General features: G+C 31.9%; 2 protein-coding genes across 2 annotated transcripts; one reads left to right on the top strand and one right to left on the bottom strand.

Moving 5' to 3' along the window:
• On the bottom strand, positions 693 to 8,336 carry LOC109350704 (uncharacterized aarF domain-containing protein kinase At4g31390, chloroplastic). The gene is made up of 14 exons (XM_019591965.1): positions 7,937 to 8,336; positions 6,744 to 6,950; positions 6,568 to 6,657; positions 6,320 to 6,466; positions 5,537 to 5,701; positions 5,274 to 5,414; positions 4,990 to 5,169; positions 3,151 to 3,346; positions 2,295 to 2,422; positions 2,127 to 2,198; positions 1,472 to 1,584; positions 1,250 to 1,397; positions 1,097 to 1,166; positions 693 to 997 (listed from the first exon to the last, which is right to left on the bottom strand). The coding sequence occupies exons 1-14, from the start codon at positions 8,231 to 8,233 to the stop codon at positions 933 to 935; spliced, it is 2,019 nt and encodes a 672-aa protein (XP_019447510.1). The 5' UTR covers positions 8,234 to 8,336; the 3' UTR covers positions 693 to 932.
• LOC109350703 (replication protein A 32 kDa subunit A-like) lies at positions 14,356 to 18,403 on the top strand. Its single transcript, XM_019591963.1, has 10 exons — positions 14,356 to 14,524; positions 14,616 to 14,726; positions 15,770 to 15,867; positions 16,007 to 16,048; positions 16,146 to 16,223; positions 17,363 to 17,438; positions 17,664 to 17,756; positions 17,831 to 17,910; positions 18,002 to 18,070; positions 18,159 to 18,403. Exons 1-10 carry the CDS (start codon positions 14,420 to 14,422, stop codon positions 18,232 to 18,234), a joined length of 828 nt encoding a protein of 275 aa, XP_019447508.1. The 5' UTR covers positions 14,356 to 14,419; the 3' UTR covers positions 18,235 to 18,403.

Genomic DNA, 20,055 nt, shown 5'->3' with positions numbered 1-20,055 from the left:
TAAAGGTTTGGAGTTTTTAGAAATGATTTTCATAGGATTATAGTCGTTTCTAAAATGCTTTACAATGATATTCTTAATCAAATTATTTTAGGAAAAACATGATCAATTTCTCCTAACCCATGTCTGATGCAATATAAAATTATGAGACTTACTAAAACTCTTGATCTCACATTCTATTTGTGACTTCTCTCTTCAGAGAATATTATAAAAACAATTTCCCTTCCTATCAAATAAAGTAGGAAACCAAGCACAAATACTGACATAATAATCACCACTTATAATGTACTAAAAAATACACATTAATAGTCATTCGAATTTTCTAAGGTAACATTCCTCAGAAATATCAAGAGTTCGATTCCTATGAGTGATACTTATTAGAAGGAGTAGCCACAAACCCCAAAATGGATTAATTCTTTGCCGAAAAAGATGAGAAAATATCTTTGATAGTACCAAGAAAATCAATGGAGGTAACATGATACATATATCCTAATGAGTAATGACAAATCCAGAAATTTTATATGATAAAGGTGAAAATAACATGAAAGTATGTAGTTATAAATATTTAGGTATTGGAGACAACATACAAGTACAAATTTCACTATAACATGTTATGACCAATTTCACAAATACATAAGTCATCAATGGGCAGCAACAAAAGTTGAAAAATAACTAAACATGAGTTAGAAATTACATCAAAGGAAACTCAAGAAGATTACAACTTGATATTTACTTGAGCAAAATACTCAAATGTTTCTTACACAAATGTAGTTTTTATTTCCTTTAGTTACAAAAGTATTGTTAGTCATTTAAGACTTCATATAATAAACCTTCTGCTATAAAAAGAAAAAAATATAGGACATTTGTGTAGGAGTATACTCATTCGAATGAAACAATATATCTGTATTTTCTATGCATGTATTCCAAACATTTACCTATCTATCAGACAAGACTGACTCACTCCATGAAAGTAGGGCGTCCCGAATAACCGTCGGAAAATCTACAACAACAACAACAAAATATTCGATTTGGCTTATGTAGATTTTCAATGGTAGATAACAGTTGGACATTGTAAATTCAGCGTTTTAAAATGATTTACCTCGAACTACTTCTACTGCCACTGAGGGTATATCTATCTGATCTTCGACCAACCTGTAAACATCGACAAGCTGCAGCGAACACGAGTCATAAATTTCCCGCATAAGACTATGGGCATTAAGAGAGGGGAAAGGGTCATATCATTAGGACAAACCTCTTCAATGTGAAGCTTTGAGTCCTCGGTCAAAGCAAGAAGAAGCTGTCTTCGTATTCCTTCATCAACTAGGAAAAGGCGAGCTCCATCTTTGATGGTGTCTGTGAGGTCCAATTTTCTTTCAACTTTCAAGTCTTTTTGGCTTTTCCTGTACAATCGAGCCTCGGGTGAATAAAACACAGACAAAAAAGCAATGCTGCTTTAATAAAATTAAATACCGACATGTTTTGCACTTGCAACGCTGGATTGCTGCTCATCTTGGCCACATTTTCCTTTGCAAGAACAATAAGGTTTTCAAGCCGTTTCCACTGGAAAAGACCGTCTTTGAATAGAACCTAAAACAAGCAGTAAATTACATCAAAGGAGGAGCAATATATGTTTATTACCAAGTATGGCTGAATCTGGATTCAACATCTCTTAAGGAAGAATCACAAAAGTTCTGCAGACTAATTGATTATTAAGATATCCTTTATGCACTTCACTGAAAATTCCACTATAGTCAAAGATAACTAGTACAAAAAAAAGGGCTGCTTGGATTCAGTGCTCTGATGTAAAGGAAACAGAAAATGGAATGATGTTTCCTGAAAATCAAGCTTCTAGCATATCTGACGGAAATTGTGCACCACATATTTAACATGTTAAATAAAGAGATGACAAAAGGGAGATTTTATTGCTTCGGTTGCAATATAATACATGTGTTTGTACTTAACAACCCAAAAGTGGCTGCTTTCTCGTGGTGATCTGACTTAAGATGTGTTTAAATAAAGATCGCCAAGAATCGCCCTCTTTGAACTTGAGGATTGTAAGTTAGGAACAGGTTTATACAGAACAAAAATCATATAAATAAAAGCTGATGCATTTTAACAGCATTACTGACCTGTATGAGGCGTTCACGTAAAGCGGGATTTGGGTCTGTTAGCAGTCGTTTAGCCACATATGGATAGGCAACCTATTTGACATATTGGTGTTAATATTATACTAACAAATAAGGTATGATAAAATGGACAGTTATGAAAATGAAATCTGGACAAATGGATGCTTTTACCTCAAGAAATTTGAAGTCGGGTTCCAGAGTAAAACAGATGCCTTCTTGAGTCAGTAAAGAACGGATTACAAGCGAAAACCTTTCTGGAATACGAATGGGATAATTGTAAACCAACTGGTTAAACTTCCCTGCAGTTATTTTTATCAAAATATCAGTTGTGGATGTATGAAAATGTGTAGGATAAAAAGGCCCCTTCCCCCCTTTCTGTACCTAAAATGAGGAAAAGAAATGGTTTGAAACAACGATATAGATGTTTCATTGCCTCGTTCAGTTAGAGTATGTTTGCAAGTTGAATTTTGGATGGAAAGAAAGGAAAGAGGAAGGTTTGAGAGCTATCAAATACATTGTTGAGATGGCTCAGAAGCCTTCCATTTTCATTCTTTCCCCTCCAAAATACAACTCGCAAACAGACCTTTAAGGACATAAACCATTACAATCAAGTTACAATGAACACAACAACAGAAACAGAACATTCCTACATTATCATGAATGTGAAACATTAAAGTAAACCATTATAGATTTGATCCCTGTATACAGAAAAAGATTTTGTCTCAATACAATATATGACCCCATCCATACAATACCACCGAAGAATAACATGGGCTTAAGGTATGATAGAAGAACAGTCACAAAACCCATCAGGAATGGCTCTGTAACTAAATCATTTTAACATTTTTGGACTTTGTCCTTTCAGAATCAACAATATGCATAGTAATTTGTTTCTTTATGTCCTCCAAAATAACAAGATAAAAACAATAAAAAATTAGAAGGGTTGTTTCAGGAAATATCAGATTTGAGATCAGATAGTGACATAGCTATGGCCATTTATATTAATTAATGAAGGGAAAGTGCCTACCAGTGACACTTCGAAAATTAAAATCCGACAGTCCTTTTCCAGCAGAATTCTGCCAAATTGCTTCTAAAGCAGGAATTATTGGAGTGACATCAGTCCCAGGTGTCAGGAAGCCTAATCTGGTGAAATCGTTAGCCATCTCAGCATAGTCCTCATTTACAGCATGGACTACAGCATCAATTAAAATCTGTTTATTTTGCTGCAGAAATGGAAGCAGATCAACATGTCAGCCACAAAAAAACATACTCTACACTCTGAAGAGCTTACGTAAGAAAATGTTATACTCTAAATTAAAATGGAAGCAGTCCATATAAGCAAAGTATTTTCACATTTATATCATAGATCTTAATATGTGGCTAAAGTTTAGAATATTCACAGTGAGGGATCAATGAACATTATGCACTACAATGTCAGACACCAAGGGTAACTTCACACAGTTGGATTTGGTAAACATTCAGGATGTTGCTAGCAAGGGATCTTCAGTTTGCTTCACTTTTTTTGGTTTCGGGGGACTTTCGAGACAAAACCAACCATATAATTTGCCCCATACATAACATGATAGTAAATACTAGCAGAAATTATTACCTATTTTGATTTTATGAGATAAACTTGTTCACTTTACTTCTTATTGCAACATTGACCTAGGATAACTGAAGAGAAGTTCGGCTCTAACTCTGATAACATGTTAAAGTTTCATCTCAACCAATTGGCAATGAGAGGATTAATCTAACAGGTATTTAAACTATTCCTGAAATAATGAGTCAGACGGTGTGGGACTTACTCCCCAACAATGTGTACCCCATTTGAACTTTCATCTTTTGCTGTATTTAATAAAACCATTTATAGAAGAAATGAAAATCGAGAAAGAATACCAATTTTATTGGATAACACACTGTAGGACTGACTCATGAATTTTTTTTTACTTCAAAGAGAAGGATTCAAAATTGACAACGATAAAGTTTGAGAGTCATTCATTATTTTACAGACATATAATAAGTCAATTATCTAGCAAACACTCGAGTTAGACTTTAAAGTTTAAACTAAAAGCCTGAAGCTAAGTCAAAATCATATGCCCATTGGACCCTTAATCCTCATAGCTTTTATGGTAATAAAATCCAATGTAAAGCCATAGAGACTAGATGATATAGCATATGATGTTAAATTATTATATGGAGTGAAATAATACAGTATATGTTTAAACATGGAAAGAAAAAGGGAAAAATATTCAAAAAGATATGTTTGGTGATTATTTATGGGGAAAAGTACTGACATCACAGGGAAAGTATATTAACATGATTATCAGAGCAGCTCCATATTCAGCCATTTGATATTCTTCTCTCACATCAAACATGGATATAAGTTATCATTACAATAATAACACAATATGTATAGTGCAATACATGGGTTTTAACAAACGGATCCGGCTCCTCTAGAGGTTAAAGGGCACATTTATTACCTAAATCAACGGCTTAATGTTTGCACACATATTCTTTATAATCATAAACAATGATCTCTCAGTCATTGACCATGAGTGTGCACTTTACTCTCTAAGTGCACCCCGTACTTTAGAGGAGCTAAATCCTTAAGTAACATGTATGATAATTTTAGGTAAAAAATGCAATCCAAATGTTCCTTGAGACGAATGAATAAAGAATACGTTCATACTCCTATTTCTGCTAAACTTAACTCCACAATTGTCTGATGGGTAAACACAACTCAAAATGTCATCATAATCATATGTCATTATCTTATAGAAAGAGACACAATTACTGGTGGCGAGAGAAAGAGAGAGAGAGAGAAGCACACAAATTTTCCCTTCATGGTCATCATATGAAGAAGTACCTGACTAAGAACAGCAACATTGCCAAAGTCCACATATGCAATTCGTCCATCACGCATGGCAAAAATATTTCCAGGGTGAGGGTCTCCATGAAATAATCCAAATTCCAACAATTGCCTTAGAGCGGCACTCACACCAATAGTTAGAAATCCATCTAAATCAATGCCAGCTTCTTTGATGGCCTGAATCACAAGAATGACAATTATTAAATCACGACAACACAACAAACCATGTTGCTTGACAATACAGTATATAGTAACAGCATCACCAATCTATTTAAACAAACCTTCGGATTGGTGCACCTAATACCATCAATCCATTCCATTACTAAGACACGTGGACCAGAAAGTTGATTATAAACCAGAGGAATTTTGACGGTGGGATCATTCTTAAAATTCTCAAGAAAGTCTTCGAGGTTACGGGCTTCCTGAAATAAAGATAGACAAGTCGGTACATGTTTTTAAACAAATATACTCTTATTGGATAATCTGTGAGTTCAAAGCAAACATTATACTACTATGACATTCAAGAGGCTGTTTTGCATATTACCAGGGTATAATCGAGCTCTTCCAAAAGCTTTTCACCAAATTCATCAACAATCAACTCAGCGTTACACCCCAATTTCTGTATACTAATGCCATTCAAGAATGAAGCCAATGTGCGGAATAATAAGAGATCTCGATATATTAAGGGTTCTATCCCAGGCCTCTGAACCTGCAAGTACAACAAAGTATGTCATTAAAAGTGGATTTAACCTTGTTCCAAAACTTTGTTTATCTCTCCATGTTTATATTTTAGCAACACATATACATCACTTCACAAGCAGAAAAACTACAGAAGTAGTTCATAAGTTAAAGAAGTATTTGCCAATGATAATAAAGGAAAATCAAAGTGCATAGTACTAGAAGGGAGGGAAAGGTAAATATTTGTATACTGATAACTATAAACAGATTTTCTTTTTAAAGAAATGAAGTAGCAGGAAAGCAACTGCTTTGGATCAGTATGAACAAGCATATATCAATGAACCATCGCAACAGAAAAACTGACATGTAAAACTTCAGTGTCTTAGAACTACAAACATAATGCTCTTAGCAAGAGATCCAGGTCACACCAGGACATAATATATTATTAACGTAAACTCAATGGCTCAGGCTGCAAAAGAAAATTCAAATAGTTATGCAGGCTGTCTAAAATCTGTAAGCTAATCACTCTATGGGGACAACAGTATATATTGATGCCATGCCAGAACTTCTTAATATAATGTAACCAGCGATGTGTTTGGAAATGAAAACGAAACTATAATACAATAATACAAGTTGAGCTGAATCAAACCTTGATAGCAACATCATCGCCAGTGGAGCGTAAAGTAGCCCGGTAAACTTGGCCCAAACTGGCAGCTGCTATTGTCTCTGATGAGATTTTGCTGAAAACAGCTTCAAGGGGCTGGCCTAGTTCCTCCTCTATGATACTGAAGGCAATCTGGAACATATTTAAGCCATACATCAGTTATAAGATCCAGGTAATTATGGTGTGAAAATTTAGTCAATTAAAAAAAGTTGACACTTAGTAATGAGTTTTACTTCATTGGGAAATGAAGGAACATCATCTTGAAGAATGCATAGTTCATTCATATAATCTTCTCTAATGATATCTGGCCTGTTTGCAAGGACCTGTCAAAGAAAGAAAAATTATTATCAACCGAAAAACACGAACCTGACAATTGATTGGCAGAGTATATGACAAAACAACAACACACCTGACCAGCTTTAATAAAGGAAGGCCCCAGATCACACAAGAGGTTCCTCAGCTGTCGAGCTCGATATGGAACAACCTCTTCATCCCTTCCAACTAGGAAATCATATGTCAAGGTAGACCAGTAAAAGCCCAGCTTCCAAACTATCTCCACTCCCCGTGACATGAGTGATAAAACACCCCCTCTTGATTCTAATACCTTATTCCTTACCTAATAACCCACAAAAAAAAGAAAAAGTAGTCAAACATAAGTTGCTTCATGCTACAAATAATCATTCAGAAGATTGAAACAAATTTGCTTAGTTCACTACCCTCCCATGGTGAGGAACAATGACCAAGGTTTTCATTGAAAACTACATTCATGTCATACTAGCATGTTCTGCATATTTACAGCATACAATAAAGTACAATTTAAAACAAACTATGTGAACTTCTTCACTCTCATATGTCAAGCCCCTTGTCAACTAATCTTCAATTAACTAGCTTAATAAGTTCTGGTTAGTTTATAAGTTTTTAATTGGCTTCTAAGCTAGTTGTGCGAAACATGGTGTAGGTGGGGTTGGCTACATAGACCGAACGACGCCATAATGTTTTATCATAAATCATGCTCATTGATAAAACACTGATCTCTAAATCTTTCCTAATTGTTTCACCTATGATTTTTCTTGGCCTCCCTCTATCTCTAGAAATTGAATTAACCCCCATTTAATTTACTCACCTTACTAGGGCTTCTAACAGCCTCCTCCACACATATCTAATCCACTTAAGGCACAATTCTATAATCTTTTCTACAACGTAAGATACCCGAACTTCCCCCTGATGCAGTAAAGTATAATTAAGCCAAACATCAATGACACTATTGCTTACAATTTATGTCACATAGACAACTTAATGACACTATTATATTTGTAATTTCCGAAATGAATACAAAAGGGATAGCCTTTTAAGGCTGCATACATCTACTATCCCACCCAATAAGTGGTAGACTCATACACACGCAGTGTTTGAATTCAGTTACAGACAAACCACATGTGTATTTCATGGCGCTGAAGTCTTTTTATTTCCCTCTCCAAAACCCAACTCGCAAATAGACCATAAGTCTCGTAACTCAAAACCCAATAACAATATTGTATTGTAAATTCAAAAATGAATAAATAATGATAATAAAAAAAATGGGAAAAGTGAAACGAATCATACAGCTTGAGGAGAGTATTTGCGAAAAGGGATGCATACACCACGCTCTATATCAAGCTGCTCCATAGCACTATTAGATGAAGCTTTGTTAAGTTGCAACAAAAACAACCCATCTTTGCTATTGCTTGAAACGGCATCGTTTGAAGAACCCAAACTAACACGTAACTTAGTTCCTCCACCACCACCACCACCACCACCCTTAGTAGTAAGAAGAAGTGGTGGTTGAAATGAATGATAATTGGGGTGAGATTTTGTGAGAGGGAGAGTGTATAAGGAGTTAAGAATGGTGATTGAATTCATTTGATGAAATTGAAAATGAAAGTGTGGATTTTGTGAAGATGGGGTATGAAATTGATGAAGGGTGATGAAGAGAGAGAAATGAGAACCACATGAAGATGAAGTGTTTCGAATCGGAATGCTTTACATGGATGGGATCATCTTTTCCTTTACTAGTGTGTTATTTTATGTCTCAAACCAAAATTAACATATGAATAAAATAAAAAATTAAAATTAATAAAAGAAACACTCTAATTGGATTCAGACATATACTAAGACAACATTTGGGATAGATGATCTGCTTTACATGTTGTCCTTTTCTTCTGCACGTGTATACGCCCCACACCGATGGATTCTAATTATCAAACTCTTCTTTATTATTTTCCAATTTAAGACTAAAAAATTGTGATTTTGGTGATTTTATAGAATTGAGATTATTAGGATGAATAATGATACTTTTCAATATAGGAGATGATAGTTTTTTTTAAGAAAATAAATGTATATATTAACAGTGTAAAAAATTACAATTCATCATTTATTTTTAATATTTATTAACTATTCAATAAAATTAATTTAAATGGAAGGTGAATAATGTATTAACTGTGTAGTATCTTTACACCAAATATATTACACTCTTTTTTAATATCATCTTATTATAAATAAAATGATAAAAATGTCTTATCATTTTTTATTTCTTCTTATAATAATGATTTCTTTTGGTGACTTTAGTAACATAAAAGATATTTAGACATGGTTTTGTTTTATTATAATTAAAATTTGAATGCATTGATTGAAATTGATGGAGTTATTAGGTAGATCCAATTATGGAAATTAGATAGGTTGAATATGTTGCTTGCTATGTCATATAGATTTTTTGGGTATTCATGGACAAACTACATTAAAATAAAATCTCTAGGCAGAACCATCTTCCTATAATCTTTAGGTAAAAGCATAGTTCACCCATAAAGAACTATCCAAACTCATATTTGTCATATAGTTTGCATAGGAGTATCTATTGTATTTCATATTCAATATATCTATATTAATTATATAAGAGTTTTTTACATTGTCATCATATTATTTAGCGTTAAAATATATTCATCATTTATATTTACTTTTAAATATAAGTAATGCAAATAAATAGTCGATAGTGTATTGGTTGTGTACAATCATTATACTAACAATACAAATAAATATAACAATGTTTCATTTTGATATATCTGGGATGAGAAAAGGGTGAATGAGATTTATAAACTCTTACTCCATTATCTACCATTGATATTTAATCATTATCGATTCGTCAAAAAATAATATAAATTAATAGGGATAGTGTAATGACTATATAAATTTTGACATTAACAATACATAGATATTACATTCATTTAGTATTAGATTGACTACTTACTTTCTCCCCTTTGGAGCAAATCATTCATATGGACTATTTTCACGAGGAACTACGTCTGTTGTCCCACTATTTTGTGTCAGAAGGTGTGGTTGATAAAAAAAAATATAATTTTAACTTGAATATTTTTTCAATCAATCAGAGTTAATGGTATATAAATAATATAAAATTAAAAAGTGAAATAATAGATATGTTCCCTTTTTATCATGGGTTTAAATCATCTATAATATGAGAGGATCCACTACCATGTAGAAATATTTCCACGTGGCCCATATATATAAATAATTTTTTAAGTCCCATATTTGTAAAATTAAATAATTTAAAAAATCATAAATTTATCATTTCTCTTACATTCCGGGACAGAATTTCAATTCTTCCATACATGTTGATCCTTCTTGTTAGCATATTGAATGAGAGCTAGATGATTACTTTAGGAGTATATTTGTGAGTTTAGTTAGTACAACATTTTTTTTTAGAACATCCACTTGAAATTGTTGTCAAATTTAAGAAAACAATTGTTCTCCTTATCATAAGCAACGGTTTTATGTGTTAATTTGGGATATTATCTTTTATTTAGTCCATGGTTTTTTTGGCTTGTAGCAATGGTTTTCTAAAAGTGTTGTCCTAATAAATAATATAGACAATGGGTTTCAATATTGTTAAAAGCAATTGTTTAAAGTCATTATTAATATAAAAAGTTGAAAACCATAATCTTTAGTCATTTCGTACTACTTTATAATCGTGCTCGGTTGCCATAGTCCCTATAGGCAACAAAATGAAAAATGTTGTGTTGGTCATTTAGTACGATTTTATAAGTGTGATCAATGTTCGTGATCATATACAAAACATAATATTTATTTACTCAACTATTTAAGAACAATTTTGTTGTCTTTTATCATACATTTTATTAAGAGTGTAAAATCTATACACTGACCGTGTAAAAATTTATGCATATTCGCCCTAACATCTGTTATTCATTTTAATTACTTTTTTGATAAATCAACAATAATTAAGTATCAATGGTGGATAATGTAATGACATTATATAAAACTCATACACTGTCAATACATACATCTTTTTCTCTTTTATTAATGTCAACTGTCACATACAATAAAAGCATTTAATGTATATAAAAGTTAAAGAGTCATACAATTATGTATCATTTATTAAAAGATAGTATTTTAGATTTATTGTTATTTACCAAAATATATAATTATAATCTAAAATATAAGATCTTGATATATGTCAATCATCAACACCAATTATACATATGCATCCCCATCTTTATAGGATAAGTTGTCTTCCAATTGATTTTGTTACAAACAAATGAATAAAAAACAATAAGTCAAGCATATAGTAGTATCTACAAAAATATTAATACACAATTACATTAAAACTAACCACTGCTCCTAAAAAAGATTATATTCTTTTGCCAAATAATAAATAAGAAATCACCTTATCATTATTTGGAACATCAGCCACTATAGAAGTATCTGTAGTTGATAATATCACTCCTACTGTCTCTACATCTATTCCTCAATTGTCTGGATTTATGACAATAACCAACAAAATTTTGAAATTTTTGCTCCATTGATAACATTTCATGCTTATATTTTGTCTCATCTCTTCAACTTTATCATTTAACACTTGATTTTCTCAATTTTTCATTTCTTCCTTTGTTTTCAAAATAGTAGGTGTGGTAACTCTTCCATATCTTTCTTTCCCAAACATACTTTGAAAAGCTTAGACACGTTGTTGACTAAAATTTTAAATTAAATCCTTAAATTGTTCCTTACATTTTTAAGAGCAATCGAGTTAGCATGGAACAATAAAAATAAAATATTACATAGATTAAGCATGACACACACAATAACACTTAACACATCATGTAGATTAGTCACAAGGTTTTAGAAAAAGTCATTTCAAAATATTGACACCAATAGGGGATAATAGTGAGTCAGACTCGGGTTGAGTAGTGTACTACTGGGACTCGCTACATTAAGCCATCTTGGAACTATGACCCATATAAGTACATGTCGAGTCTGATACCCACAAGTCCTTAGGTACCCAGCGGATTTGCAAGTACTCAGTATTTCAGAAAATATTTAAAAAATTACAAACAACTCATACATTTGTGTGCACGCTTCCAGTAATAATTTGTGTTATTTTAGACAATCAAAAGAAGAAGAAAAATGATGATAATAATTATAAAACATAATTAAGTACAAATATCCAACTTTAATTTTTCACTTAAATATAAATCTTTTTACCAAAAATATAATTTAAAATAAAACAACATATGAGCGTTGTTATAAGTACAATATACAACAACGCTTTATGTAGTTAGTGTTGTTATATGTGTCATACATATAATATAACACTACTTAATAGATGAAGCATTGTTATATGTATCACATATATGAGTGCCCGAGCTTGCGCCCTTGAGTGATAATTCTATAGTGCTCATAGAGATAATGTTAAAAGTGCGGTTGATCCTAAAAGTGAGCATTGTTGAGGAGTAACTTTAGTATAATATATCTATCACAAAACAAAGAATTATGTTCATAGTTGAAAAGTTTGTGAAAATAATTCTTCAATCTTTCCTGCCACTAGCTTCTCGAAATTTCTTTGACTTTTAGATAATTAAGAGAACTATTTTTTTATGTGTTAGAAACTTTAACAAATAGGGTTGCTTTGTTTATCTTAGATATTGATTATTATCTTCATGTAGCAAACTTCAGATTATCTGCATGTATAATCACAAACAATTTTGGCCAAGAATCTCTTGTGATTTTTTTATCCATAGTTAACCATATGTGTGATAATTCTGATTAGAGATGCATTAACATTTTAATTGAAGTTTATTATTTGAAATACATCTATTTTTAGTTTAAATTTATTTTTAAATAATCACATGAAATGAGTTATGCTTAATACAATTTTAAATAATTGCAAAAAATCAGTTATGCATAATTATTCAGTCAAACGCGCATACATGTGAATCCCAACTCAGACAGGATTGTATTCAGTGCAAAGAACAAAAAAAACTCTAATATATATAACATTTGATAATAATATAACCTGAGATTAAGATGGGATAAAATTAAGTTCAAACAATAATTAAAATTAAGTTGGAATTGTCATGCTTTACAAGAAAAAAAACTATTGGAGTTTGCAAATTTGTATTGGTTGTGAATTAGAGAAGAAAGAAGAAAAAGTGCGAAGATATTTATCATCAAAGTTGTGACTAAAGTAGATTGATAATAGATACAAATTTCAGAAATGAAAAAACAAAATTACCCTTACCAACTGTAAGATATTACATAAACCTCTAAGATAAATGGTACTAGTATTTAGGGGTGAACATCAGCAGAGTTGGGACGGGTTAAAATTGTCCCTATCCAATCCTAACTATTGGTTGAGTCAATTTTTGAATCCGGATATACCTCTAGACCCGAAGCTAACCCAAATCCTAAATATTTAATGGGTCATCTTTTAAACCCGATCCGACCATAGATCTGACTAAATATTATACATACTCATTTTATATAAAATGTTCTCAATATTATTTATTATTATAAATACTAGCGTGTTGACATACACTATCGTGTCTGTCAACCCGCTTTCCTATCGTTTGTAATGTATAGTTTGTATTTTATAAATTCAAATATAATTTTTTGCGCTAAATTTACGGTTGAATTTATTCAATTGGTCTAATATTCAATTTTTTAAATACACTTTTAAAATAAGAAGATAATAAGGATAAAATAAGAAAATAATATTATATGGTTTTTTGGTAGAAATAAAAAGATATTGAGGGCAAAATTGGAAAACACAAATTACACCATGATAGTGGTTATTTTGTGTTTTCCCTTTATTAATAGTATAGATGTAATTTGATATCTAAATTGAATATATATATATATATATATATTATTTAATCATGTATATATGATAAAGATTTAGATAATCAATAATATTTTCGACTAAAAAATGTTATTACTTTATACATATTTGAATAAAGACACATACAAATATGATGAATAGGTGATAATAGGACGAGTTGGGACATGATATGTTTGGTCCTTATCTCACACTAAATATTGATGGAGTCTAATTTTTGAACCCAAATTCAGTCATAAACCCGATGAGATCCGACCCTATTCGGACCCGATCATTATCGAAATATACTGAGAGAGCACATAGGGTCTAATCGGGTCCTCCTCACATGCACGCGATTGTACCCTTGGGTGGCACTAGGACCCAATACTGTTTTTATTTTAATTTTTTAAATTTGTTTAAAAGGTATAATTATATATATATATATATATATATATATATATATTATGAAACAATTAACTCTTTCAAAACTCTGATAACCCATTTTTTTATGTTTCTCTATTTTTATTTATTGATGATTTTTCTTCCATCTTTCATCTTCTCCTTTTTTTTAAGCTAAACAAAACAAAAAGAAATAAAAAAGGTAAGTGGTACATCAACCTAACTAGACGTGTCAAAATAAATGAAATTGATGAAAATAATATTGTGCTCCTTTAGTGATTAGAGACTTCTCAATTACGATCGGATTCCGCAAATGATAGTAGAGCCGATGATTCGGTTGAAATATCAATAAAAAAATAAAACATAATTTATAGGAAATGAGAGAATAAGTGGTGATAAAATTTGAAACCCGATAAGGCGGGAAAAAAGCGAGGGATTATTGGCGGGAAAGAATATAAAAGGTCCATGTTCTCATTTTCATTTTCATTTTCATTATCTCTCTTCTTTCTCACTCTAGGGTTCCGACGATGTTCTCCGCCTCTCAATTCGATTCCACCACCGGCTTCTCCGGTGGCGGATTCGTTTCCTCTAACTCTACTCAATTCAACGATTCATCCCCTGCTCACCCCAGAGTAACGTTTCTTTCTCTTATTCCTTTCTATTTTTTCATTGAAGAAGTGATTTTGATTATATTTGTGTGTGTTTGGATTGGTCATTGTATAGAGCCGTGAAACTCAGGGTTTGGTTCCGGTGACGGTGAAGCAGATAAGTGAAGCTTCTCATTCCGGTGATGAAAAATCAAGCTTTGTTATCAATGGTGTAGATCTCAATAATGTAACACTACCTCTTTATTCCCTTTAACTTATTTTTATTTTAAATTCGATTTTAGTCCCTATAAAGTAGGGTAATTTTGATTTTGCACTACTAAAGAAAATTAGTTGGTTTTATATCTTAAACTTTGAGATACCTATTTGTTGAGACATTATTACATGGTCACATCAACATTACATAGAGGACTCGTGGTGTATGTCTGAACTGAAAACAAAAGGTTGAGCTTTATTATAGGGACTAGAAACATAGGGGATTTAACTTTTGGGACTGAAGTCACTAATGTCCTAGCAATGAACCATACCAACTAAACATTTGTTTGAAACTTGACTTGTTCTTTTGTTCAATAAACTTTGTTCATTAACCAAACGAGTTGAACTTGAGCTAAAATATAAGCTCGTTAAATAAACGAGTCGAACTTGAGCCAAGTAGAGTTCTACTCGTTAGATTTATGAGCTTACTCGATTATATATATGTCATATATACATATAGAAAATCTTAATTTTATATATTAAATAAATAATCATCATTCAAGCTAATGAACCAAATCAATTGACTTGATGAGTTGAATTAAACATTTCATGAACTTTTGATGCACCAAATGAATTCAGGCTTACAAGTTGAATTGAATAGTTCACGAACTTCAATCGTGCCAAACTCGAGCTGAAAATATAGTTTGTTTCAAACTCAAGTTGAGTTCTTAGTTGAGCAAATCATTATGGAGTTGAATCGAGCCGATCTTTGCTTCGACTTGGTTCATTTCGTTTTCACTCCTACTTTTTGTGGTGGATGCAAGCCAAATTTTGTTTTTGAGGGTCACAATCAAAATTGTTTTCTTTTTAGAGAGTAAAACATACTTAATTTTTTTATTTATGTGCTCCACTAAAACATTGGCTGCTGCCCTTTTTTAAGTTTTTATGATCTTGGAATGATTTAACTTTTATTTAAACAAGAGTTGTACTGCCAAGCTGCTTAGCTTTGAAATTTTAGAAAAATCTGTTTGGTTATAGTTTATCCACTTTAACATTAATTTTATATTTTTGATTCAGGTAACCTTGGTTGGAATGGTGTTTGAGAAAGCTGAGAGAAACACTGATGTTAATTTTGTTTTAGATGATGGAACTGGGCGTATTAAATGCCGAAGATGGTACTTCATGCATTTTATTGCCATTTTAAATAAAATATCAATATATATGTGCCTGTCCCTTGCTGGCTTCTGGATCATTATTTCTATTATTGGATAGAACTAGAATGTAGAATGAATTTCTTTTTTATTGTGTAATTAGGGTCAATGAGGCATTTGACTCGAAGGAAATGGAAGAAATACAGTAAGTTCTTAACTATAGATGCTAAATTGCTAATGATTGTTAATATATGAGTTGGTGTTAATTATGTTTCTTGCCTTCTCAACTTATTCATTCACAGAGATGGTATGTATGTTCGTGTTTATGGGCATTTGAAAAGCTTTCAAGGTGTAAGGCAACTTGTTGCCTTTTCTGTCAGGCATGTCTGCTAAGCCCTATATCTTATAATTATGTCATGATTGTTTATTTGCTTTTAGTTCAGTGGAATGTTTTTTTCTTGCAAAATGTAAGTTTCTCTCTTGAATTTTCTATATGGTACACTTAATTATGACAAGGTCAGGTGAGATAATTGAAGGCATTCACAGCCTAATTAAAGGCTTTATGAGAAAATTGAAAATGGGGGATGAGGAGTCTGAGATTAGTAGTTCCAAAGCCCTAAGACTTGCCCAACAACTTACAGTACCTGATGGCTGAGAGGAAAGATCCTAAAACATTTCAACCCAAGGCTTTGAACCATTAAAATTTATGGAAAAAAATAACACTGATTAGTGATTATATTTAGTAGTTCCAAGAATCATGACTTGCTTAAGATGTTTAGGGGTCTTGCCCCGTTGAGCTTGGGATGCATTAGAGTGATGAATATCTCTGCAAGTTGGTCTAACCAAGTCTCTCCTGGTTATGAATGTGTCTGTTCTTTTTGGCCATTATTGAAGTTGTGTAGATCTTTCAAGAAGTTTTTCTGAATTTCCTTTTCACCGCTCTTCATTCAGTGTATGAATGAATTGAACAGGGGATTGTGGAATTTGCTGTTCTCACATAATATGTGATTTTGATTTTGGCATTGTTGATGATTTTTTAAATTATTTAGCATGCACCGTCAAATGAATGCCTTTACAAAAACATTAGATTAACTTTGAAGTTAACTGAGCTAAGATTTATATACTATTAAGACATTGTTCTTAAATACTAACATGGAATTAATATGCACATGATTTTTTGGTCTTGTTCCATTTTATTTCTGGGATTATGTTGAGAATGAATAATAAAAAAAGATTGATGGTTAGAGACTGACAAATTTCATTACTGATTTGCCAGATAGCTATATTGAGTATTCTAGGCTACTAGCTACCTTTGTGGATATAGCATTTGGATTTCCAAACTTTTCCTGAATAGTATTGTCCCTTTAGGGGAATATCAGTGATTTATCTGTTTGATGGATTTAAATATGAACTACAATCAATGTAGATTTATTTAATTTAGGTAAATGAAAGTATTTGGGAATTTGGCAAAATTGACTAGTTTTATCTTTGTTTGTTTCATATTTGTTGTGTTTCACAGGCCTGTAACGAATTTTGATGAGATATCTTTTCACTTCATTGACTGCATTCATAACCACCTCCGCACCAAACTAAAGGTGACATAATATTCGTATCTCCAGACTATTTTCTGTCAAAGTATAATTATATCAGGAACTTGTAAAAAGTGTAAATTTGAGAATTGTGTATAATCTATTTATAGGATTATCAAAACTTTTGACCAAATTGCTAAATGTACTCAACTATTGTGCTTGACTAAAGTTGGCCTGCGTGATTAATATATAATATAATGCCTTTTCTTGCACTGTTTTATGGGATTATAGGTTGAAGGAATCACTCCTGCACATCCTGACTCATCTTTCAACACTCCTGTCAAGAATGCATCAAATGTATCTCCGGCACCATCATCAATTCCAGTATGTGATCTGATATGCTAGTTGCTATAGTAGTTTAATTTGATGGGATTGATAATATAATTTCCTCACCACAGGCATATGCACAATATGGTGTGGATGGACTCAAAGATTGTGATAAACTGGTTATTGACTATCTGCAGCAGCATTCGGACATGTGAGTTTTACATTTTAAAATTTATATTCATATTTGTTCCTTTACATGAGTTGTGATGCTGAAAGATTTCAATATTGGTTTTAAATTTCAGGTCAGATGAACGTGGAATACATGTCGATGAACTATCTCGAGAACTGAAGCTTCCATCGGACAAGATCATGTCATCTCTCTTTTCATATTCATTTGTCTTGTGTGAGGAATGTATTGCATTTGCTTATTGCGTAACTCAAATCTGTTTTTGATGCCAGGTTGTCGCTGAAAACTCTCGGAGATGATGGTTTAGTATACTCCACCATAGATGATTTCCATTACAAGCAAGCTTGATAATATTTCCAGTCATGCATGGAATATAGCTGAGGATTGAGCTGGATATTATGACCCTGAATCATTGATGCTATTGGTGTTTGTCTTTTGATTTATATAGGCTTATATGTAGATATTATGTTTCTGGATGAATGAATCTATTATATGTTATCTACTTTTTTTTGGTGTGCGTTATCTGCTTTTGAATTTCTTGATGGTTTTTGTTTTGTCACAAGTCAAGAATGTCTTGCCCATTTTACACCAAAATTAAGCACTTTTAAGGTTTTACAGAAATCTATTTTTGGATACATATTTTTTTACAGTTAGTATAAAAAAGCATACAAGTGATATACTGATAAAGTGTGAATTAGGATTGACATATATTATCCATGGTTTTCCATTTTCCTATTCATAATGTTGGAGTTCACTATGGTTCTGCTGTTTTCAGACCTCTTATTCTTTGTAGGATTCCACACTAAGATCTGAGCTGGGTCAAAGCATAGCTGTTATCCTTGCCTCAATTGTTTTGGATTCAGTAACCATGATTCATGCATTTGTGATACAAAGTTCCAAGTAGAGTGGTGATGAAAATAAGTTTGAAAATAAGTTTGAACACTAGATAGAAAGTATTCTTTTTTTTTTGTTAGACAAAGAAGATAGTAATCAGGTTGATAAATAATGATACAAATTTTATTCGGGCCCACCCAAACCCAGGCTATGTCTAGTCATTAATACCATCAAGATTTCACTATTATTTATTAGATTACCTATTTTAACAAGTTAATATAGTCTCTTGCAGAGTAAGTAATATTTTCAACCTAGTCTCTTTAGGCTCAAACAAGTCAACAAGTCCTTTCGAGTAATTAGGATTGGTTTTACAATGATAGTCTTTCTTTATCGCTCATTGAATGGATACAAATTTAAGCACGAAAGACGTTTAATGATTCCTTCAAATGACTGTACAGTAAATCTAGAAGGAATGAAGAGTTAATGTTATGTTCTATACTTCTATTGCTTATGTTTCATGCTCAAGTTTTTTTAGTTTTAGATCAATAACTTTTGAGTGAAATTTTCAATGATCTTTACTAATAGTCTTTAGCATTTAAGATCCATTACATATATTCTTGGAAGTTGACAATACATTAAAGTGTTTCCTCAAGAAGATTTCACACACACTTGCACATGCTAGTCCACAAAGGCACAAACAAGTGAGAACTTTCATACATAGCTCGACTTCCACAAACACTTGAATACTTTGAGATGCGACTCTTCCAAGTTCATCATGTCTTTCTTCAGGTAGCCTTAACATATTTAGTTAAATCATTAATGTGTAATTTTCATCAAAATTTAGGGTTTTGTACATTGGATATTTCATAGTCTTATCAATAAATTCTAATTAGAAAGGTTATGGGATTCCTAGTGTGGATAATAAATGGGCAAAAGATATCATACATTGGAAAAGAATGGATAAGTTGAAGTACATGTGCTAACACCCATAGACTTAATATCTTAAGGTTTTTGGTTAAGTTCCAATATCAACTTCACTTATTTGGTTTTTCACTCTAAACCCTAAACAAGGAAAGAGTATCGTGGACGATGATTCTTTGTGACTCCATATTGCAAGGGTCCACAATGGCTTGTGTTCAGTGTTGTTGATGGTGATCGCCAAAATTCAACCATCATGACATTACTGGCAAATAGTAGACATAATCAGCGTTCGATAAAAAATAAATAAATAATATAACACAATAGGAAAAACATAAACTACAACCCAAAAAACTAAATTGCCAACCATATAAAAAAATATAAACTTCAATCCAGTAAACAAATATAAATTGTAGT

The sequence above is a fragment of the Lupinus angustifolius genome, chromosome LG06, assembly GCF_001865875.1.
Source record: "Lupinus angustifolius cultivar Tanjil chromosome LG06, LupAngTanjil_v1.0, whole genome shotgun sequence".
Classification (NCBI taxonomy): Eukaryota; Viridiplantae; Streptophyta; class Magnoliopsida; order Fabales; family Fabaceae; genus Lupinus; species Lupinus angustifolius.
This window is presented reverse-complemented; position numbering and strand designations above follow the sequence as displayed.